Here is a 20,671-nt window from a genome sequence, read left to right as displayed (position 1 = left end):
TCTCATCAGTCTGATAGGTAAAAATCAGATCTCATTCATTTGTTGTTTTTGTTTTGCTTTGTTTTTGTTTTATGCTGTTAGTTAAATTAAGCATTTTGCAGGTTATTTAAGTTTCAAGGTAAACATCTGATATAGCTGTTAAGACTCCAATTCACATATCAGAGTGCCTAGGTTCAAGTCCTGGTTCCGGCTTCCCGCCAATGTACACCCTGGGAGGTAACAGGTGATGGCACCGGTATTTGAGTCCCTGCCACTGACATAGGAGACCTGGATGGGGTTCCAAGCTCCTGACTTCAGCCTGGACCAGCCCTGGTTGTTATGGGCATTTGAGGAGGGAACCAATAGATGGGAGTTATTTGTCTTTTGCTCTCTCTCTGCCTCCAAAATGAATAAGTTGAATAACTTCTTTTAAAAATGTTTTAAGTTTATCTGGAGCAGCTTCCTGGGAGGGTATTGATTGTCTTCACAAACCCAGAGTAAGGCGTTTCCCGTATATATCCTTCACAGCAAACAACGGCATAACAAACTCTGGAGATCTCATTCAGACAGCGACCTCTCAGACCACCACGAGCCCATCTGCAAACCTGGGCTGGAGCTCAACAGGAAGGAGATCACCACCTCAGCAGACCAGATTGCCGAGGTGAAGACCGTGGAGGGTCACCCACCCATACCTCCTGTCTTCGTGGAACATGTGGTCCCACAGGATGCAAATCAGAAAGGTCTGTGTACCAAAGAAAGAATGATCTGCTTGGAGTTCACTTCGAGGGAATTCCATGCTGGACAGATTGAAGATGAATTAAACTTAAATGACATCAATGGATGCTCATCCGGATGTTGTCTGAATGAATCAAAATTCTCTCTTGACAACTGCCATGCGTCAAAAGCCTTAATCCAACCTGGACAGGCTCCAGAAGTGGCCAGCAAGTTCCCAGACCTAACAGTAGAAGATCTGGAGACAGATGCACTGAAAGCAGACATGAATGTCCACTTACTACCTATGGAAGAATTGACATCTCGACTTAAAGACCTCCCCATGTCCCCTGATCCCGAGTCACCAAGCCCCCAACCCAGATGCCAGACTGAAATCTCAGATTTCAGTACCGATCGCATTGATTTTTTTAGTGCCCTAGAGAAGTTTGTAGAGCTCTCCCAAGAAACCCGGTGCCGATCTTTTTCCCACTCAAGAATGGAAGAACTGGGTGGAGGAAGGGGTGAGAGTTGTCGACTGTCAGTGGTAGAAGGAGCCCCTTCCGAAGCAACCACTGATGACCAGAGAAGTAGCTCTTTGAGTAATACTCCCCACGCATCTGAAGAATCTTCAATGGATGAAGAACAGTCAAAGGTAAAAACAATCTGTATAGTTCTACACTTAATAAAATTATCTCCATAGGCAGAATGCTGAGATTCTGTTATATTCTTGCTATTTTTAATGTTAGTAAAATTTTAAGACAGTATAGGAGAGACAGTCTGGCTGAGATTTTCCTTGAAAACTTAGCATTTAAATATTTTTTAAAATCGGTTGCTTTTTGAGGAATTTACTTTTCCAGGCTTTTGATGGAACCTCTTCTGAGAGGGGATGATAAAGGAAGGGATTAGTCAAAACAGATTTCCTGGCTGAACAAGGAAGGTCCCCTCCCTGGCCCTCTGCGGTTCAGATCAGATCTCACCAGTAGTGAAGTGCCTGAGTGAGACCTGTGTCTCTCTGAGAAGATGGATTTTTAGGGAAATTCCTTTTGTTTCAAGATTCAAAGACAAGATGCATGTAAATAGTTGTTGGGGTAGCAACTGATTCTCATGCTGAATTCTTCCTCTCCGATGCTGTGGCACTCAATGAACCAGTGATTGGTTTAGGGAAATTAATTTGAGGACAGACAGAATCAATCCTAAGATTCTTCTTAGTGGCATATGAACTCTTACAAGGCCAGAGAAAGAATTACTGTATATCATCAATCCTAAGACTCAAATTTATTCTTACGTTTATACTTCTGAAAGCAGGACATACTTTATAAACAGTGTGGTGTCTTATATCAATTCCATATAGTAGTGGGGAATAAATGGTGACAGGTTTACTTTACTATACCAAATACTGATTTTAGTGGAGATGACTTTATTTTGATTCTTGGCATCTCCTGATGTCTATTTCCTTGTTTGCCACCTTGTCCATTACTCCTCTTTTCTCACCTTAACCACCCTACAGAAAATCACACCTCTCCTCCTGGTTCTCCCCTCCCAAAAGATTATGCCTCTGTTTCATTTCTACTGGGAAGTCAGAATGCTTGTGCTCTCCTTTGGATCAGTGAGTGCAGCAGTACTGATGGAAAGAGCCTTCCTGCAAAGTCCTTGGTCATCTAAGCACTCCCTCCATGGCCTGTGCGCACGCTGGGCTGCTGTGGCTTCTCTCCCAACCTTGGCAAGTTTGCCTCTGCCTGATGTCATGGCAGATTGCTCCCAAAAGCATGACTGACTTTGTTAGTTTGTACAAGCTCTGATTCTCTTTTAAAGAAGAAAGATCAGAACAATTCCTAGGGAAATACAAGGCAGAGAAACAGACATCTCCCATCTAGTAGTTCATCCCCCAAAGGCCCTCAACAACCCTGGCTGGGCCAGACCAAAGCAAGGAGCCAGAAACTCAGTCCCAGTCTTCATGTGGGTGGTAGGGACCTCACCACTGAACCATCACCTGTTGCCTCACACATTATCAGGAGGCTGGAATCAGGAGAACAGCTGGACTCAAATCCAAGCACTCCAATATAGGTTGCATGCATCCCAAGAGGTAGCTTAACTACTGTGCCAGGTGCTCACCCCGATATTGTACTTTTTGAAGGCTTATGTTAAAATGTTAACAAAGATTAATAGTCACAATGACACTACTTTAAGAGGTGTCCAAGAACCATTCCTGTTTTTCTCACAGAGGAATCTGATTAGTTTACTTAGGCACATGGCTGCATAAGTCAGGTAAACCTGTCCCAGGAGAAGCCATGTGAAACTTGGGGACTGTGCAGTCAACTATAGAGCGCTTTCTCCCTCCTTAATAAAAGGCCGGGATGCTGTTGCTAGAGGGAGCAGTGGGAGGAGCTGAATGAACACCAGCAAGACAGGGGAGAGAAGAAGGCAGGGAGTCTCCAGAGGAGACATCAGATGACAGCCTCATCTCTCTTGTCAGGCACCACACTGGCATATCTCAGATGACCACTGAGCCCTTGAGTAGGTGAGGATCAAAGGAGAACGGTTTCATTTACCCCCTATGTCCTGGATCCTGCAGGCTCGTGGCCCAGGAAATTATGGATTAGAGGAGAATCCAAAGCTGTATACTGTTGATTTTGGAGCAAGGTCTTAGATTGGAACTTGCTTGAGTGAACAGAAGGCAGAAGTTATTGAATAGTGAGACAGTGACACAACCTTTAATGAATTTTGTATCTCTGGCCCTGATGAGGTTTTTTTTTTTGTTTTTTTGTTTTGTTTTGTTTTGTTTTTTTTCCCTTGTAGGCTGACAAAATAGATGGGCAAAATATGGTCCTGGGCACTCCATGATTTGTGTTCTCATAGCCAGATAGGTTGTCCTGGATCAGATGATAAGCAGGAAATCTGGCATTTTCAATTAGACTACAATTTGCCATAATCATCTCACCACTTTTTCTTCTTAGGCAATCTCAGAACTGGTCAGCCCAGACATCTTCATGCAATCTCACTCAGAAAATGCAATTTCAGTCAAAGAAATTGTCACTGAAATTGAGTCCATCAGTCAAGGAGTTGGACAGATTCAACTGAAAGGAGACATCCTATCCAACACATGCCATACGCCAAAGAAGAACACCACCCATGAGAGGGCCCTGGCTCCAGAGAATAAACCTGGACATCTGGAGCAGGATGAGGGTCTCTACACAGCCCAGCCTGAACTAGCCAAAGACTCAGGGAAGTGCAACCTGGAAGGCTGCCTAACCACTCACCCATCCACAGCAGACTTGGAGGAAGAAGAACCAGTTGAGGGAGAACAAGAGCCCAGGGGCCCAGGGACACATTCTGGTGCCAAGTGGTACGCTGGGTCTGTGAGGCGAGCCACCTTAGAGTTTGAAGAGCGCTTACGGCAGGAACAAGAGCACCATGGTGCTGCCCCTGCGTGTACCTCATTGTCCACTCGCAAGAATTCCAAGAATGATTCTTCTGGGGCAGACCTAGCACCCAAAGGGAGAAGTGATGAGACCACCCCAGAACATTTATTTGCCCCCAAGGAATCAGAGATGAACAAGAGCAAAGAGAAGTGCAGTGGGCCTGAGGCTGGCTCCCTGTCCCACTGTGAGCGGAATGCCATTGCTCTGGCACTCAAGCCGCTGGAGTTCCAGCTCTTGCCAGCTCCTCAGGAGTGCCCAGGCTCAGACACCAGAACAAAGCAGGAAGGAGTCCTGAAAGAGCAGAGGGCTGTAGTTTCGCACCAGGGAACTGACACACAGGCAGCCCCTGCCCCCCTCCCCAAGAGGATAGAGATCATTGAGTATACCCACACAGCTACCTTACCCAGTCACGCTGGGCCGGGAGGGGAAGCGGTCACCAGCAAAGAGAGTGGGGAGCAAAGACTGAGGAATGTGAAAGTGGAGAAGGCCATCACTGTGCTCTGCACACTTGATGAAAATCTGAACAGGACTCTGGACCCCAGCCAGTTTGCTCTGCGCCCCCAAGTGCTACCTCTGCCTCATTCTTCCTCACCTGGGCATGACAGGCCCACTGATCCAACCTCTGTGCTGAGCAGCCCTGAAGTCAGGGACAAGAGCCCGTTGACAGCCCTGGAGACAGCAGCCCCTTGTGTCAGTCGCACAACCCACGTACCATCTGCCAGCTTAGATTTCCTGCATCCCCAGACTGTGGTTCACCTGGAAGGCTGCACGGAGCAAAGCAGCACCACAGACAATGAGCCCTCTGCAGAGCAGGTTGGCTGGGAAGAAACGCAAGAGGTCCCCCTCTCTCGTGGCAGTGAAGCGCCACACAAGGGCTCCCAGTTAAGTAGTGAAGATCTAAGTTTAATTAGCAAACTTAGTGACAACGTTAGGGAGTCACGGGAAAAACTGGACCTGTCACCTGTAGCTTTTCGGCTCCCACATAGCTCGAGTAGTGAAAATATCAAAGGTCTCAGCAGCAGCCCCGGCGTGGTGAGGGAGCTCACTCAAGAAATCGAGTCCCGCGTGGTTTTCCAGGCAGGGCGCACCAAGCCACCGGGGATGAGGCGCTCAGCTTCGCTCGCCAAGCTGGGTTACTTGGACCTCTGTAAGGACTGTTTACCAGAGGGGGAGCCTGGCTCCTCCACAACTCCTCATCTCAAACTGCGCCAGCCCTTCCTCAGAACAGACTCAGGCACGCACGCCCCGGAGGCCCGGGAGCCCCCAGAAGATCCAGGTGCCCTGCGGAACCCCGAGCCCACCAAGCATTTTGTAGAGCAACTCAGAACAACAGAGTGTATCGCACAGAGCAAGCCAGTGGAGAGGCCCCTTGTGCAGTATGCCAAAGAATTCGGTTCCAGCCAGCAGTGTTTGCTCCCCAGGGCAGGACTGGAATTGACTAGTTCTGAAGGAGGCCTTCCTTTGCTACAGACCCAGGGACTGCAGTGCACAGGCCCAGCCCCAGTGCTGGCTGTGGCTCCCCGTCAGCAACATGGCAGAACTCACCCGCTTAGGAGACTGAGAAAGGCAAATGACAAAAAACGGACAACCAACCCCTTCTATAACACCATGTGATTCTGAGCCTATACGTGTGACTTTCTAATAGAAATGTTTGTGAAAGGGGCAGGTGTAATATGTAAGGAACATGCACTTTATTGGTTAATTTTATACTATTTCAGTCATTTTACTGTTCTCGCGCATGCAGGGTTTGGGTTTTCTGGTGTGTGTGTATATACGTGTGTGTGTTTGTGTGTGAGGGGAGAGAGACTGATTTTGGACAGCAAGACCATTTTATCATTTTTTGTTTAAAAAAAAAACCTCAAAAAGCTCATTTTCAAAGGACACCTTTTGCTATCAAAGGCAAATTGCTGTTTTTCAATCAGCTGCCACCTGCTCCTCGCTTTGCCCTCTGAGAAAAGACGTGCTTGCTTGGTGAGGGAAGGAAGCAGACTGGGGGGAGGAGGGTGTAGAGATGAGGCTGGAAACTGGAAGTGTTCCCCGGCGCCCAGTGCTGATGATCTGGTTTCCATACCTGAGGCTCTGTGGGTGGGCTGAAGGGCAGCTGGACATCAGCTGCCCTCAGCCTCCGGCCCCAGCCCCAGCCCCAGCCCTTTGGAGTCCTTGAAGTGGGCATGCTTTTTTCAAAAGGGGATCTTTCAGAATCTACTGCTTTTGGTATTCCAGAGTATATCCTGTCAGAAAGGCACGGCAATGGCTGGACTTGTAAATTTATCAAGCAAACTATTTTATCACCAAGAAAACAATCTTTCAAATTTAAAAGAACCCCAAATGGAATCCGAGACAAGACGTCTTCTAGGGAGGAAAGCATGATGAGAGGAAGAGGATGCAAAGCTGAGGGTGGAGAGGGCTCTGGGTCCTGGGGGAGCCGCCCAGGTGGTGGTCTTGGCCCTTCCTGCCAGCAGTGTGGGTTGCAGCACAGTGAGACACAGCAGTGACAAGTTTGAAAAACAGCAATCTAAAGTCAGTGTGTTCTTGTAAAATGAATACGTCTGTAGGGTCTTAACCCTTGCATTACTTGAATAATTCTGTAGGCCTTCTGGGTTTAATGGCCATTTTTCTTTCCAATTATTTTCTTTCCCCATGCTGCCCATTTTTTTTAATTTCATAGATTATATTTGAATTGTTACATGTATATAACCTCCATTAAATGCAACGTTTTCTATATTATCACTGTTAACACTTGACATAAGTTTTGTTTTTATCCTTTTCCTGGAGTTTGTCATGCTGTAAAGTTCATATACAGTATTTATGTACATAATGTCACCTTCTTCCATGTTTTGTTGTTGATGTAATGGGGGTCTTTTTCATTGATTGTTTTTAAGAAGGAGTAGAGTTGCAACTGGAAAACACACTGATAGGCATCGATAGGAATCTGCACAGGATATTACAGTGGTTTAATTGTTTCAATGGAGACTTCTAATTACCAGCTCCTGCCAAATTATGCATTAGTAAATTCCTCCTCAGAGAAACCCGTAGAGGCTCCCATTGGATCGCAGTGTGACTGACAGTTAATTTCTCTTTGAGACTAAAATCCCAGAACACTGCCAGCAGCCGAACCACAGCCAGGGAGTGTCTGTGAGTTGTCCAGGGTGGAAGCTCCTGATGGAGGCCGGGAGGCCTCTGGGGAGGCCTTGGCCAAGGGCGAGTGCCTGTGATGACCTCATTTAGGATGCTGTTGCTTTGCTGCCATTGATCCTTAACACAGGAGTACCCGCCATACACGAGCCTCTTTCAGCTCTTACAGAAACATATTTGGCCTGGAATGCAACACCCTCTCTGCAGCTCATCAAAACTGAAGAGGTTTGCACATTTGCTTCCTGTTGGCTTTGGTTGATGTCCACATTGCTAAGGATTAACCAAGTACAACCTTAAGACTTGGGCTTTTGGTTCATCACAGCACTGGAAGGAAAAGACAGATGGCACAGACTGTCAAGGTCATGCCGGAGGCCAGAATTTGGCGGGGGCAGAGAGTAGGGTGATCTGGAATACACAGAAAAGATGAACTGGGGCCATTCGCAGCTGCTCAAAAGGAGCTGTGAATCCGGTTGCCATATTGAGGCCGTGGTTGGGTCTGACGTCACTGCCAGGAGGCAGGTTGGATAGAAACCACTGGCTAAAGGGTATCTTTATAGTGTAGTAGGTATGTGTGCCTGTGCCTCAGTTGTTTGCTTAAACATTCAAATGTATCTTCTACACCACTATGTGATTCTGGGATGTTTATGTGTCACAAAGTATTTGTTAGGCGGTGTGTGCCATTGTGAAGAGGCCTGCAAGACAGGGCTGTGAGCTTCCAGGGCTCACCCATCTAAACTGCCTTGTCTTGTTGCAGCAATTCTGCCACCAGTACGATGGGGAAAGGACAGGAAGTCATGGCGTGGAGGTTAAGGAAATGGCGTCTACTTGCAGTGACCCCTGAGGGGGTGACATGCCATGCAAGAAGCCCAGGCAGTGTGGACAGTGTCACCCGTCCCATCTTCTTCCCTGCCACTGTGCTTCATGGCACTCTGACTGCTTTCAGTGTAACAGAGATGGGGAAGAAGCCTCCTAATGCTATAAAGAAAAAAAATATTTTTTTAAAAAGCAGACGAAACAGTCGTCTTCTGCCTTCCCTTTTAAAAATTACTTTTTAATTTACCTTCCTAAATTAACGTGTATACAGGGTCTGTAATTCAACCATGCCAAGGGGTTTTGTCAACCCTCTCAAACCCCCACAGTAGGATGTCCTTAATTTATTTATGTGTCTGAGAAATGTCTAGGAGAGGTAGCTCATGAGTTGTTGAGGACTTTTCAGACTTTGTTCTCTTCACATTTGTTGATAATTTCGGTCGGCCTCTTTCCCTTTTCTGTTCATGGAAAGCTCAGACCTAGAGTAGCAGGTTATCTGATAAACTGAAAGAAATGAGCAGGAAAAACCTTGACCTTTTCCCAGTGCCTCTTCTTTATGTTCTTTTGTGAAAACCACCGTAGTCTGACTTTTGATTACTCTGGAAAATGTGTGTGTGTGTGTGTGTGTGTGCATGCATATCTCAGTGCCTGGGGCAAAAGCCCCAGGAGCACACAGGATTTGAGCTATAATCTAGATGGTTACCTGGTCAGTAGGAGAGAAACCCCAACCCTTTCTTAATTTTTGCAGACACTTAGGAGTATTCTCTAGTAGACCTGTAGTACTGTAGTATAGTAATGTTCATCTCTCCTTGTTTTGGTTGCCTTTCAGATTCTAAATGTTTAGGATCATTCTTGGCATCTCAGCCTCTTCAGGCTCTTTATCTAGTGTTCCTGGTTCCTGTACCTTTATCCCAACTGGTATATCCTCTTTCTCATTTTAGGAACCACCTAAGGCTCCAAGATCAGCCTGAGGATGACAGCCCAGGCTCTGAGGTCACGAGCCCCAAATGCCGTTAGGGTGGATCTAAAGCTTCCCGCAAGAAGCTTCGGAGACATAGCGGCTCACAGAAATCTTCCTGTTTCCTCTGAGGATTTCAGTTCTGAAGTGATCTAGGCATGTTTGGTAAAGATGTTTTTGTGGGAGTTTTTTTTTATTTTTAAGAAAGCATTATGCAAAAAGTCACTTAAGGGCATTTTAAACTTTTTAAATGAAGCCATTGTTTGGCTTTTTTGGACAACTATTTGTGGATACTTTGTTTACATTATGAGTGTTAAAATATGCATCATCTTGTTGGCCAGTCAGTCCTCCAGGCACCCAAGCCCCGGCTGTCCTGTGAGTCCTCACACAACAATGCCATAATGGTCAGCCCTTGGGAATCAGTGGGTGCGGCCTGGAGCTGACTTCCATTCATGTCCTGCACTCCCATCTAACACTCTCTATGGAAATACTCATTTCCTCAGTGCTGGTGTGTCTTATAGTGATGGTTGTAGTGGTGAATGGTTCGTGTTGTTTTTGTTTTGTTTTGCTTTTTAATGGTAGACGATGAAATTTTAGCTGTTTCAGCAGCAATCCAACTGAAAAGCAACTTGGACTTTGTTTTCCCTTCCAAACTAAAAGATCAAGGCATGTATTAGACATAAACGTATTTGCTGCCTCAATTCACCCAACACCCGTGTTAGAAAAGGGCCTGCCAGCAAAGCAGGAAGCTACACACTCCTAACCCTTCTCCCAGGGCTTGGGGTCCCTTGACGCCATGGCGAGCAATTGCAAGGTGCTTCTGTACTTTTCCAGCCTGGAAGTGGAGGGTGACTGGGCCTGGCTTCTGCTATGAAAAGAAGACCAGCCTCATTTTCTCAGTGGCCTGGAGATCTGGGACAGGATCTCTAAACTGGAGCCATCCTTGAGCAGCTTGAAGATTCCCCTTAGAGGTATATGGCTGGTGTCCCCATCTCCTGTCCTCTCGCCGATGCTGGGCAGCATCCTGTGTGCACCTGCAGAGCTCATACCTGGGGCTTACCTCAAGCTGACAACTGGATAGCTGGCCCCGAAATGTTTCCCAGTCAGTAAGTCCACAGGGAATTGTTTGGTCTCTAGGTTTTATTCATTTTGATTCGCTTAGCATAGCTAAAGGTGCCTTTTCTTTTTTTCTTGTTTTCTTCCTTTCTTTCTTTCTACTTTATTTTATAGGACTTGTCCTAAACATGGGGAAAAAAAAGTCCAGAAGACTGTGTCACTGACTGTTACCTTTGCCCCAGGCCACCCTAAACTTTTATGCTCACTTTTATTAAATAAAGCAGGTGCTCCCTGGAATCTCTGGGACCTTTTTGAGGCATTTGAAGCAGAAAACAGAGTGGTCTCATCTCCTTCCTTAATCTCCCTGGTGGCTGGGATGTTCCACTTGTATCATAGATTTTTATTACTGATGTGCTCCGCTGTTTTTAAATGTGAACTTGTGCGCAAATGTGCAGATTCAATGTTCTTGTTACAGACTGAATAAATTTTTATTTTGACGATGAAATGTGTACTTCATCAAGTGCAGCAAGGAAGGGGGCTCTTGGACAAAGTGGGGGGGGGGGCTGGGAGAGGAAAACACTGGTGACATGGAGCCATTTGCATTGATGGATCCCAAACAGGTAACCCTGAGCATGGCTGAGCTCTAGAGAAGTGTAACTTCCTACCTTCCACAAAATGGAAGACTCAATAGGAGATAGGGTCACCAAAATTAATTCAGACAGCATGGCTCCAAAATCAAGTGACCAAACTGGGAACTCGCCTACTCAATGAAGCATTCGCCACAGCCACCACCTGAATGTCAGGGGAGTGAATAAGCAAAGGGACGAAATTCCTCCGCCATCTGTGGTGCAGAGTGACTGGTCTGGAGCAGCTGCTGTGACCGTCCCCGCAGGGACTGGATTTCTTGGATGGGTGACCGCTCTGGACATTAGTGAGAGAAGGAGAACAAGCTCTCAGCATAAGGCGCCTCAGGTCACTGAAAGGTTTGCAGGAAGGGGACATGAATTTCACAATAAAAGCTGTAACCTGCCACTATTGGGAGAAGCAGGTCAGTGGTACAGGAGGGATGTGGGCCAAAGAGCAGACAGTTCTCTAAACCAGATGAGGTGGGGGCACTGCTCCCACCTTTCACCATACCCATCATGAGAGATTTCCCAGTTCCTAATGAAATTTGCCACTTCCTTGAGCTAAAGTTCATTTTGAATTGTCCATGTCACATGGATGGAGACGTACACCACTGTTCTCTAGATAAGCGATTTAAAAAAAAATGACTGTATTTGAAAGGCAGAGTTAGAGAGGAAGAGGTCTTCCTCTTCCTCTGGTTCACTCCCAAAATGGCCACAGCCAGGAGCTGCTTCTGGGTCTCCACATGGGTGCAGGGGCCCAAGCACTTGGGCCACCTTATACTGCTTTCCCAGGCACGTTAGCAGGGAGCCTGATTGAAGTGCAGCAGCCAGGACTCAAACCGGCATTCATAAGGGATGCTGGCATTGCAGGCGGCTGCCTAACCCACTACGCCACAATGCCGGCCAAGGCATTGACTTTCTAGCCAAGGCAGATCAAATCAGAGCAAATTTGCCAGGCTCCCTCTTCCAGAAAATGGCTTTAGGAAAGGTGACATCTGTGCCTGAATTCTATAGACTGCTGTTCAGAACCCAGGTAACAGTTCAAGGAGGAAGCACCAAACCCAAGTGGCTTCATGCCCTGACTCCCGGGGCCCAGTGGGAAGGCATGCCTTGTCTCTGCCCACCCACAGCTCTGCCAGGCCTTGGTGCCTAGAAGGCTAGAGGGCAGGGCTGAGCCATGCCAGCCTCAAGCAAATAGCTGTGAATCCCTGCTCCTTCGCGGTGATGTAACTGAAGGCTGGGTAGACTGAAAGACTGCTGCTTTCTAGTCCCAAACCCTTCCCTGAAGAAGAGAGTCCCCTGCTGTCTTTAGAGAGAGGGAAGGAAAGGTACAGTTTTAGGCAGCGTGTCAAATGCCTTCCCTGCCAACAAGTGGTGCAGAGTGCTGGTCTCGGCCCTCCAAGACTCCGGAGAGTGTGAAATAACAGTACCATGAGCCAAGAGAAAAAAGCTAGGCGGTGTGCAGGCACTGGGTAGACAGCAGCTACAGGAACTGGTAGTTCTTGGCTGGCTGTATTTTGATCAGGCTACTTTTTTAAGATTTCTTTTATTCATTTGAAAGGCACGAGCTGCAGAGACAGAGATCTTCCATTCACTGGTTCTCTCTTAGCTGGGACTGGGCCAAAGGAGGCCAGGAGGCCCTGACCCAAGCACTTGAGCCATACCTGCTGTTTCCCTGGGTACACGGCAGCAAAGCAGAGCTGGGACTCACAACCGAGGCACTCCAACATGGGATGTGGACGTCCCACGCGGTGTCTTCAACAGCTGCACCGAGCGCCCACCCCACTGTGCATCTTGGGGAGAGGGGCGGCTTCCCCGGAACACAGGCACCACCTTAAACGAGGTCCAGAACACAGCGTGGGGTCAGGTTAGACCCCCACCTTAAAAAAAAAAAAAAAAAAAAACCACACCGCCAGAGGCCTGTGCCAACCTCCTCCTCTGAACCTGGTGCCGAGGGGCGCGCGGTCGGGAGTTCACTCTCCCCTCCCAGGCCTTCGAGCTGCTTCCCGCCCCGCTCTCCCCAGCGGAGAGAAGCGCCTAGCGCTTTGCCCGCATTCGACGGCAGCCGCGGGCCAGCCAACTCTCACTCTGGAGACAAGATGTCTTCAGGCGCCTCTTCCCAGGAGGCCGGGACGAGCAGCCGCCGCAGCTCCGGCCCGCCCGGATCGGCTCAGCTCGGGAGCACGACCGTGGCGCACGCAGCGGGAAGGCAGCCGAGGTGGCACGGCCGCCGGCTCTGGGTCCGGGAACCTGGGCCTCCCCGGACGACCCGAGAGGCGCGGAGCGAGGCGGAAGCGCGCGCACCCCGCACGCTCGCGCACACACTTTTTACCGTCCGGCCGAGGGCGGTGACCGCGCGACTCGGGGTCGGAGGCGCTCGGCTTTCCCGCCGCTGGGGAGGGCGGGGCCGCTGTGGCCCCGGCCCCGCCCCGCCCGAGGCCCCGCCCCCTCAGGTTGATGGCAGCGGCAGCTGGGACTGCAGCGGCGCGGGGCCCCGGAGAGCTGCAGGCAGCGGCCGGAGCGCGCAGCCCGACACCCGGGGCCCAGACGCCGTGGGCACCCGGAGAGGCAGTTCCGGCGCCCGGACGCCTTCCTCGGCCCCTCAGAGCACCCCGGTCCCCCGGCGAAGGAGTCGCTGCGTGAGCGCCCCCTCGGCCCGCTCAGGACCAGGTACAACTGCCCCCACCCCCGCCGCCGCCGCCGCCGCCCCGCGGCCACTACTGCAGCCCGCGGAGAGGGCGAGGTCTCTGGAGGGGGCAGAGGTCTGCGCCCCCTCCCCCCCAGCCAAATTCGGTCCCGGGCAGGGCCGACTTGGTGTCTATATTTGGCCGGACAGCGGCCCGAGCGCAGACACCTCGTCTCGCAGGAACGCAGTGCCGGGGCAGGAGGCCCGAGAGGGTGCGGGGAGGCTGGGCCTCAGGCTGGGGCCGCAGAAGCGGCTTGAAGGGCACAGGGATGCCCGGAGCCGGGGAGGGGCTGGAGCCGGTGCCCCTGTGGGAGAGCCTGGTGCGTCCCCTGGGGAAGAGAGCAGTGTAGCAGGCCACGCTGCAGAAAGCATACCTCACCTTCCCCACCCGTGCAAATCGCCCTGGCCGGGAGGTCGCGGACCCCACCCCTGAGAGAGTTCTGGAGGAAGGGCCCACGGGAGAGAGGGCCTGGGGGATGCTGACAGAAGCATGGTAGGCAAAAGCTGCAAGGCCTCCGGCAGAAGCTAGCACAGGAAAAAGTGGAAGGAAGATAGGTCCCCTTCGTCGTGCTCCCCCCATACCTAAGGAAACGGATGGGAACAGTAGCAGGAAGGACCCAGGCGAGCTGACAGGAGGAACCTCGCCCTCGCCACGTTTTTAGAAAAAGGCAAAGCTGCATCTGCCTGAACAAGGCCAGAGATGCAAGTTCAGGGTCTTGGGGGGATGCAGTCCTAGCCCCGACCTGGCCTCCAGCCAAGACCCAAGGCAGAGGCCTCTGGGAGGTGCAGCCACTTCCAGGAAGGGATGCTCCCGTAAGCCAGGCAGCCCAGGGCAGCCTAGCAGTGAGGCGCCTCCCCACACGTGCCGATTTCCAGGAAGCTTTCAGCCCCTTTGGGCCCACTGAACCCCCTGGGTCTCTAAGGAGAAGTCAGGCCCCAAGTCCTAGCACCTTGCATTAAACAGCACTTTTACAGGTGGCAAAGACCTGTCCCACTCTTCAGTCACCAGGAAGAAAGCTCCCAGTCTAGGACCAGACCTCTGGGCAGATAACCCTTGTCACGCACTTCCGCCCTCACGCCTCCTCTTCCCACAGCTCGCTGGACTAAGCAGCAAAGGCATCTCTGGGCCTGAGATCATCCAGCTCTGTCCCCCGCTATGAGCCGGCGCGTGGTCCGGCAGAGCAAGTTCCGCCATGTGTTTGGGCAGGCAGCAAAGGCTGACCAGTCCTACGAGGACATCCGTGTGTCCAAGGTCACGTGGGACAGCTCCTTCTGTGCCGTCAACCCCAAATTCCTGGCAATTATCGTGGAGGCTGGAGGTGGGGGTGCCTTCATTGTCCTGCCCCTGGCCAAGGTGAGGAAGCAGGGGAAGGAAGCAAGTGGGAGGGCGCTGTCTGGGGGCTCCCCGCAGCTGTGTCTCTGTCCATTCCAGTTCTCCCAAGGGCAGTTTGTGTGGATTGGCCTTCAGGGACCATGAGGATGTTCCCCCCACATCTGGAATGGCAGCATGGGAGGAGGGGCCCTGCACCCACTCCCCAGTCCATGCGCCTCCCTGTGCAGTACCATGATGCCAGCAGGGACCAGCAGGAGCGTCAGCTGATGGAAATGGCTTGGTTGCAGTGGAACCCGGGCCCAGTGACATTCTGTCCCTGTCTCTCCTAATGCCACACCCTCTCCCCAGCCCAGGATGACCACTTGATTAACTCACATCCCAAAGCAGCTCACTGAGCACAGAATCAGGCTCTGTCCAAAGAGCCCTTGGCCACCTCCCCTCTCTGGTTCTTACAGAGAACAAAGGGCAAAGCCCTAGGGATGGGGTACCAGGCAATGACTGCCACCTTTGCTGAGTACTCTCAAGTCGCTTGGCCATCTTCATCCTCAGGATGGCCTCGCCAAAGCATGCCCTTGACCTGGATGCTGGCCTCTTCACCTTGGTAGGGGAGACCCACAGGTGGCAGGGTCAGGAGGAGGCTGACAATAGCTGGTGAGTCATCCCAGACAATGCAGACACCATCCAAGGACGCCACACCCAGGGCTCGAGTTTCAACTGGAGCTGCCTCCTCTTCTAGGATAGCTACCATTTCAATGCCACCCAACCATGGCCACCACCACCAGCTAGACAGGGCCAGTGCCAATGCGGAGGGCTCACAACCCGCACAAGCATCCCACGAAGACCAGAAATAGGTGGGTCACCAGCTCCACTTTGGGGATAGTGGGCACCAGGACTACCTGCTGCCCGTGGTTCCAAGGAGACGTCAGTGACGAGGGTGGCTAGGAAGGTGCTGTTGGGCATCTCACTTTGCCCTTGTCCACTAGGGAGTTCCCACAGACTGCGCAGCTGGGAGAACAGGTTCAGAAACAGTCTCCTCCAAGGAGGTGTCTCTGGAAGAGCACTGGACAGAGAGCTGCAGTCTCACTCACCTCTACCAGTATCTTGGCGTGTGTCCTTGGTTAAGTCATCTTGCCTCTCTACTATCCCCTAGTACTATTTCAACTCTGTGTGCCTTCAGCGAAGTTCAGGAAATAGATAGGCTGAGGTTAGAGGAGCTAAGAGGGGTCAGCAAAGAGAAAATAGATAAAGAATGGAGTCATGGGTAAATCTGCTGCCAACACCCCCTCAAAAAAAAAAAAAAAAAACCACAGGAGCATGGCCCCTCACCTCCCTCTCCGATCCCTCCAGACAGGACGAGTAGATAAGAACTACCCACTGGTCACTGGACACACCGCCCCCGTGCTGGACATCGATTGGTGCCCACACAATGACAATGTCATCGCCAGTGCCTCCGATGACACCACCATCATGGTAGGAACCAGGTGGCTGCTGCAGGGCGGGGGAGGAGGGAGGGCAGCATCACCTGTACTGGGGAGGTGCTGAGTCCCAGAACACTGCCCTGCCCGGCTCCCGGGTTATTTTTAGGTACGTGCCCACTCCCTCCCAGGATGCACCGCTTAGTACTAATTATAGCTATGGACAACTTGGAGCCGGAAGAGCAGGGGGCATTGGTTGGAAGTCTCCCTGCTGGGGTAAATGAGGAGGTCTCTGGAGAACTAGCAGCGCCCCCTTCTGGCTCCCAGCTGCTTCTGGCCTGGGCAGGCACCACCGAATCCTGGCCTGTGTTTGACCCTTACCATTCAAGCCCGCAGAGGAGGGACAGAGCCTGCTCATCCTCCCGACCCTGCGCCTTTCTTCCTACCCAGGTGTGGCAGATTCCAGACTACACCCCCGTGCGCAACATCACGGAACCTGTCATCACGCTCGAGGGCCACTCCAAGCGTGTGGGCATCCTGTCCTGGCACCCGACTGCCAGGAACGTCCTGCTCAGTGCAGGTCCGGGCCTCAGGACAAGTCCCTGCTGTAGCTGGGGGGGGGGGGGGGGACTGACGAAGTCAGGCTCCAGGCAATGACGGTGCCTGGCCACTCTGAGCAGGTGGTGACAATGTGATCATCATCTGGAACGTGGGCACCGGGGAGGTGCTCCTGAGTCTGGACGACTTGCACCCCGACGTCATCCACAGTGTGTGCTGGAACAGCAACGGCAGCCTGATAGCCACCACGTGCAAGGACAAGACCCTGCGCATCATCGACCCGCGAAAGGGCCAAGTGGTGGCGGTGAGTGCCTGGCCTGGCCGCTCCCCAGCAGCCCCTGTGCAGCGACCAGCCGCCGGCACCTGATAGCCACAGTGGTTCACCTGCCCCAGCCCTACTCCAGTGACTGGAGCGTCTTCCCCGGGCTCCACTGCTTCCAGCCCTGCGGAATGGACTTGGACGGCCCGCAATTCGCCGCCCCGCCCTCTTCCCTCCCTCTCCCCTCCCCTCCATCTCTAAAGCTTAGAGGCAGTCCCCTCACTTTGGGATGGAGGAGGGGAGAAGCTGGAAACTCCATCTGCCCTCTCGAACCTGCATGAAACCTGAGACGGGACCCCCTCCTCTCAGCCAGCCCCAAACCCCACCTCCCCAGAGTCCCCCCACTCTTCCAGAGACTGGGGCATGCCCACCAGCTCAAGGGCTAACCCCTTCCTACTCCTCCGCGGGCCGGAGCGTGGGGGCAGCCCTCGCGGTTACCCTGGGAGGGCGGTGGCCCTGGCCTCACCAGCCCCAGGCGGGGCGCGGCGGGGCGCGGGGCGAGTGCATGTTTGCGTGGAGCTTGCGCGGCGAGCCTGGCCGGGGCGGCGAGCAGGCGCTCTAACCCACTAACCCTGCGAGCAGGAGCGAGCCCGGCCTCACGAGGGCGCCCGTCCGCTGCGGGCCGTCTTCACCGCAGACGGGAAGCTGCTCAGCACCGGCTTCAGCAGGATGAGTGAGCGGCAACTCGCGCTATGGGACCCGGTAGGGTAGGCCGCGCCGGGCGCGCTCGCTCGCTCCTTTGCTGGGTCGGCCAGGCGCGCTCTCCCGGCCGGTGGCCCGCACGCAAGAGGCCCGAGCGGGGCGGAGAGCTCGCGTTCGGAAACAGCCTCGCTACGACCTCGAAGCAGCCGACGTCCCCGGCTCTAGGGCGCTTAAGGGCTGGGGAAACCGCTGAGAGCCGCGCACGTCCTGCCCTCTCCAGGCCAGGGGTCCCCCAGGAAGTTGAGTTCCTAGGTGCCCTCCTCATCTCTCCCCGCCCTCCAAGGCCCCCAGGACAGACAGTCTGGTGATGCCCCGCCCTGTCTTCCCCCTCCCCCCCAGGAGAGGTTTGCGGCCCACGAGGGGATGAGGCCCATGCGGGCCGTCTTCACGCGCCAGGGCCATATCTTCACCACGGGCTTCACCCGCATGAGCCAGCGAGAGCTGGGCCTGTGGGACCCGGTAACGCAGCTGGAGGCTTGGGGTGTGTGCCCCGGGGACTGGCATCACGGGAGAGGGGCCAGGCGCCCCCACCCGCAGGGCATGCCCACCTGGACAGGGCTGGAGGCTGCTGCCCTCTCGGCAGCGCCTGCCATCCCCACACCCATGCCTCTGCCCAGTTTTGCTGCGTCGCCTGAAGAAGCCTGCGCTGGTGCCCCCACCTGGTGATGCCGAGTCCCTGGGGGTGGTTTGCTGTGACTGCATGCGGCGACGCTGGGGGTATAAGTGCTCGGGGAAGGAGGAGTGGTGTCCAGGGGAGGGACCTGCTGCCCTGGTGACCAGAGCTGTCTTGGGTGTGCATGGGGGTTGGGGAGGGCAAAAGGCCTGAAGGGGGTTCCAGGGCAGCACAGGAGCCAGGGCAAGACTGGTCACGCCTCCCTTGTGCTCGGGCAGAACAACTTTGAGGAGCCAGTGGCCCTGCAGGAGATGGACACAAGCAATGGGGTCCTACTGCCATTCTACGATCCGGACTCCAGCATCGTCTACCTGTGTGGCAAGGTGCTTGAGGCTTGGCAGGGAGAACGGGCAACCTGGACGGATGGAGGAGTGTGAGGGCCCTGGCCGGGTGCACCTCCGAACCAACTGGCTTTGCAGGGCGACAGCAGCATTCGGTACTTTGAGATCACCGAGGAGGCGCCCTACGTGCACTACCTGAACACGTTCAGCAGCAAAGAGCCGCAGCGAGGCGTGGGCTTCATGCCCAAGCGGGGCCTGGATGTCAGCAAGTGTGAGATTGCCCGGTCAGCAGCCCTGCTCCCCCACCCCCGGGTCTTCGTCCCTGCCTCTTGTCCGCTCATAGCCACAGTGGCTTCCCCAACGGTGCCACACTTTGCAGATGAGAGGGTGTGGGGGTGCCGAGCAGGTGTTTCAGGGCCAGCCCCGGCGCTCAGTAGCCGGACAGCCTCCTCATGTGCACAAGTTTGATAAACACCCCAGAACTGCTGTTTACCGTGCACTGCGCACGCTGGGAGCTCAGCCAGATTTGGCTGCAACACCCTGACCTCACAGTTAAAATGAGGCAGCAGTGTGCGGGGTGCTGAACCCCGCTCTCTTACAGGTTCTACAAGTTGCACGAAAGGAAGTGTGAGCCCATTATCATGACGGTGCCCCGCAAGGTGAGGGCCGGCAGAGCAGTTGGCGGGGGTGGGGGGTGGGGTGCGCAGCAGACTGGCACCTCGGCTCACGCAGCCACCCACCCCCGCAGTCAGACCTGTTCCAGGACGATCTGTACCCGGACACGCCAGGCCCAGAGCCGGCCCTGGAAGCGGACGAATGGCTCGCCGGCCAGGACGCCGAACCCGTGCTTATTTCGCTGAAGGACGGCTACGTGCCGCCCAAGCACCGCGAGCTCAGGGTCACCAAGCGCAACATCCTGGACGTGCGCCCGCCCGCCGGCCCCCGCCGCAGCCAGTCGGCCAGCGACGCCCCCCTGGCGGTAAGACCCAACCCCGCCCCCGCACGGTCTCAGCCCACAAGTCCCCCTCCGCCCGCCGTCCAACACGGCCTCTTCGGTCCTTGGCACCCTAGCAGCAGCACACCCTGGAGACGATCCTGGAGGAGATCAAGGCCCTGCGCGAGCGGGTGCAGGCCCAGGAGCAGCGCATCACGGCCTTGGAGAACATGCTGTGCGAGCTGGTGGACGGCACGGACTAGCCCCCGCCCGGCAGGCGCGGCGCCGGCTCTGGGCTCTGGACTCCCGACCCGCCTCCTTTAGCTGGGGCTGGGGGCGGAACTGCGAAGGCAAACCGCCCCTCGTGGGAGACCCGGACAAACGGAGCGGAGGCGACATCCGCGTCTGTCTGGCGAGGGCTGGGCTGCGCGCTTGGTCCAGGACTCGCAGGAGCTGGCCTAGGTGGCCTGGGGTAACGGGGCCTCAGCAATGGTGCTGCACGGCGAGGTGGTGTCGCCCTCCGTCCCCCGCGGAGCAGGCGAAGTGCTTAGTATTAGCGCAATGCTTGGGAGATCCTGGGGAGCTTGGGCCTGACCTCAAAGGGGTGGCAACTCAATGGGTCCCCCCGACCGGTGGAAGTTAGAGCTGCTCCTCTGATCCCGCCACCGTGTGGGGGGTCACCTAGACGGGAGCATCCCAGTTCTGCAGACACACACACAGCCCGCACCCAGCAGGCTCTGGCAGGGGGCTCCTTCCTTTCGCCGGCAGCTTCCTCTGGGCAGCTCGAGAAAACTGGAAGCAGGCTCCCCCCCCACACACTGCCCCCAGCCCCTTGGCCATGGCCTTGACCCAGAGGAAAACAAGACGTACTGAATGGAATCCGTTACTAAGTGTTCAGTTGTGCCTCTTGCATGGCTGGGGGTCATTGGCCTGAGATCCTCAGCTTCTGCTCATGTCCTGGGGGGCCTAGCACATGCAATCCTGGGCCCAGTAGCCGCCAGGCAGCCCCTCGCCCCAGAGCCCTCCCGCTCGGAGGTGGTGGGTGCTCCTGCCCAGTAAAGTCAGGTAGGAAAAAC

General features: G+C 53.9%; 3 protein-coding genes across 21 annotated transcripts in view; 2 read left to right on the top strand and 1 right to left on the bottom strand.

Moving 5' to 3' along the window:
- The window catches only part of SSH2 (slingshot protein phosphatase 2), a 281,689-nt gene extending 271,116 nt beyond the window's left edge, over nucleotides 1-10,573 (top strand). For 11 of the 12 annotated variants that reach the window (XM_070061153.2, XM_002718906.6, XM_008270960.5 and 8 more), the window contains 2 exons: nucleotides 508-1,342; nucleotides 3,645-10,573. In XM_070061153.2, the coding sequence (XP_069917254.2) occupies nucleotides 508-1,342; nucleotides 3,645-5,723 (2,914 nt within the window). In that variant the 3' untranslated portion in view covers nucleotides 5,724-10,573. The remainder of the gene's footprint in view (nucleotides 1-507; nucleotides 1,343-3,644) is intronic. The other variant, XM_089317535.1, reaches the window with a different exon arrangement.
- Nucleotides 1-13,960, bottom strand: part of LOC138846177 (uncharacterized) — a 32,369-nt gene extending 18,409 nt beyond the window's left edge. Inside the window, exons 1-3 of the mRNA XM_089317007.1 lie at nucleotides 13,549-13,960; nucleotides 12,625-13,353; nucleotides 12,359-12,527 (exon numbers count right to left, since the gene is read on the bottom strand). Of these exons, the coding sequence (XP_089173133.1) occupies nucleotides 12,800-13,353; nucleotides 13,549-13,960 (966 nt within the window). The 3' untranslated portion in view covers nucleotides 12,359-12,527; nucleotides 12,625-12,799. The remainder of the gene's footprint in view (nucleotides 1-12,358; nucleotides 12,528-12,624; nucleotides 13,354-13,548) is intronic.
- On the top strand, nucleotides 13,121-20,670 carry CORO6 (coronin 6). Of its 8 annotated transcripts, none has more exons than XR_016223893.1 (12): nucleotides 13,130-13,364; nucleotides 14,475-14,734; nucleotides 16,061-16,183; nucleotides 16,579-16,708; nucleotides 16,809-16,990; nucleotides 18,047-18,188; nucleotides 18,325-18,424; nucleotides 18,599-18,703; nucleotides 18,800-18,945; nucleotides 19,263-19,320; nucleotides 19,410-19,640; nucleotides 19,736-20,670. XR_016223893.1 is itself a non-coding variant. In XM_008270968.5 (11 exons), exons 2-11 carry the CDS (start codon nucleotides 14,537-14,539, stop codon nucleotides 19,856-19,858), a joined length of 1,416 nt encoding a protein of 471 aa, XP_008269190.1. In that variant the 5' UTR covers nucleotides 13,121-13,364; nucleotides 14,475-14,536; the 3' UTR covers nucleotides 19,859-20,670. The 8 variants fall into 8 exon arrangements, 6 of the variants coding, with proteins under 6 accessions (XP_008269190.1, XP_008269188.1, XP_008269191.1 ...); XR_016223892.1 differs by having other exon boundaries at nucleotides 19,733-20,670; XM_008270968.5 differs by lacking the exon at nucleotides 18,325-18,424 and having other exon boundaries at nucleotides 13,121-13,364; nucleotides 18,047-18,166.
- Nucleotide 20,671: the final 1 nt, after the last annotated feature.

This window comes from Oryctolagus cuniculus, chromosome 17, assembly GCF_051225735.1.
Source record: "Oryctolagus cuniculus isolate XC-2025 breed Fujian yellow rabbit chromosome 17, ASM5122573v1, whole genome shotgun sequence".
Taxonomy (NCBI): domain Eukaryota; kingdom Metazoa; phylum Chordata; class Mammalia; order Lagomorpha; family Leporidae; genus Oryctolagus; species Oryctolagus cuniculus.
Note: the sequence above shows the minus strand (reverse complement) of the source record. Positions and strands in the feature narration are given on the sequence as shown.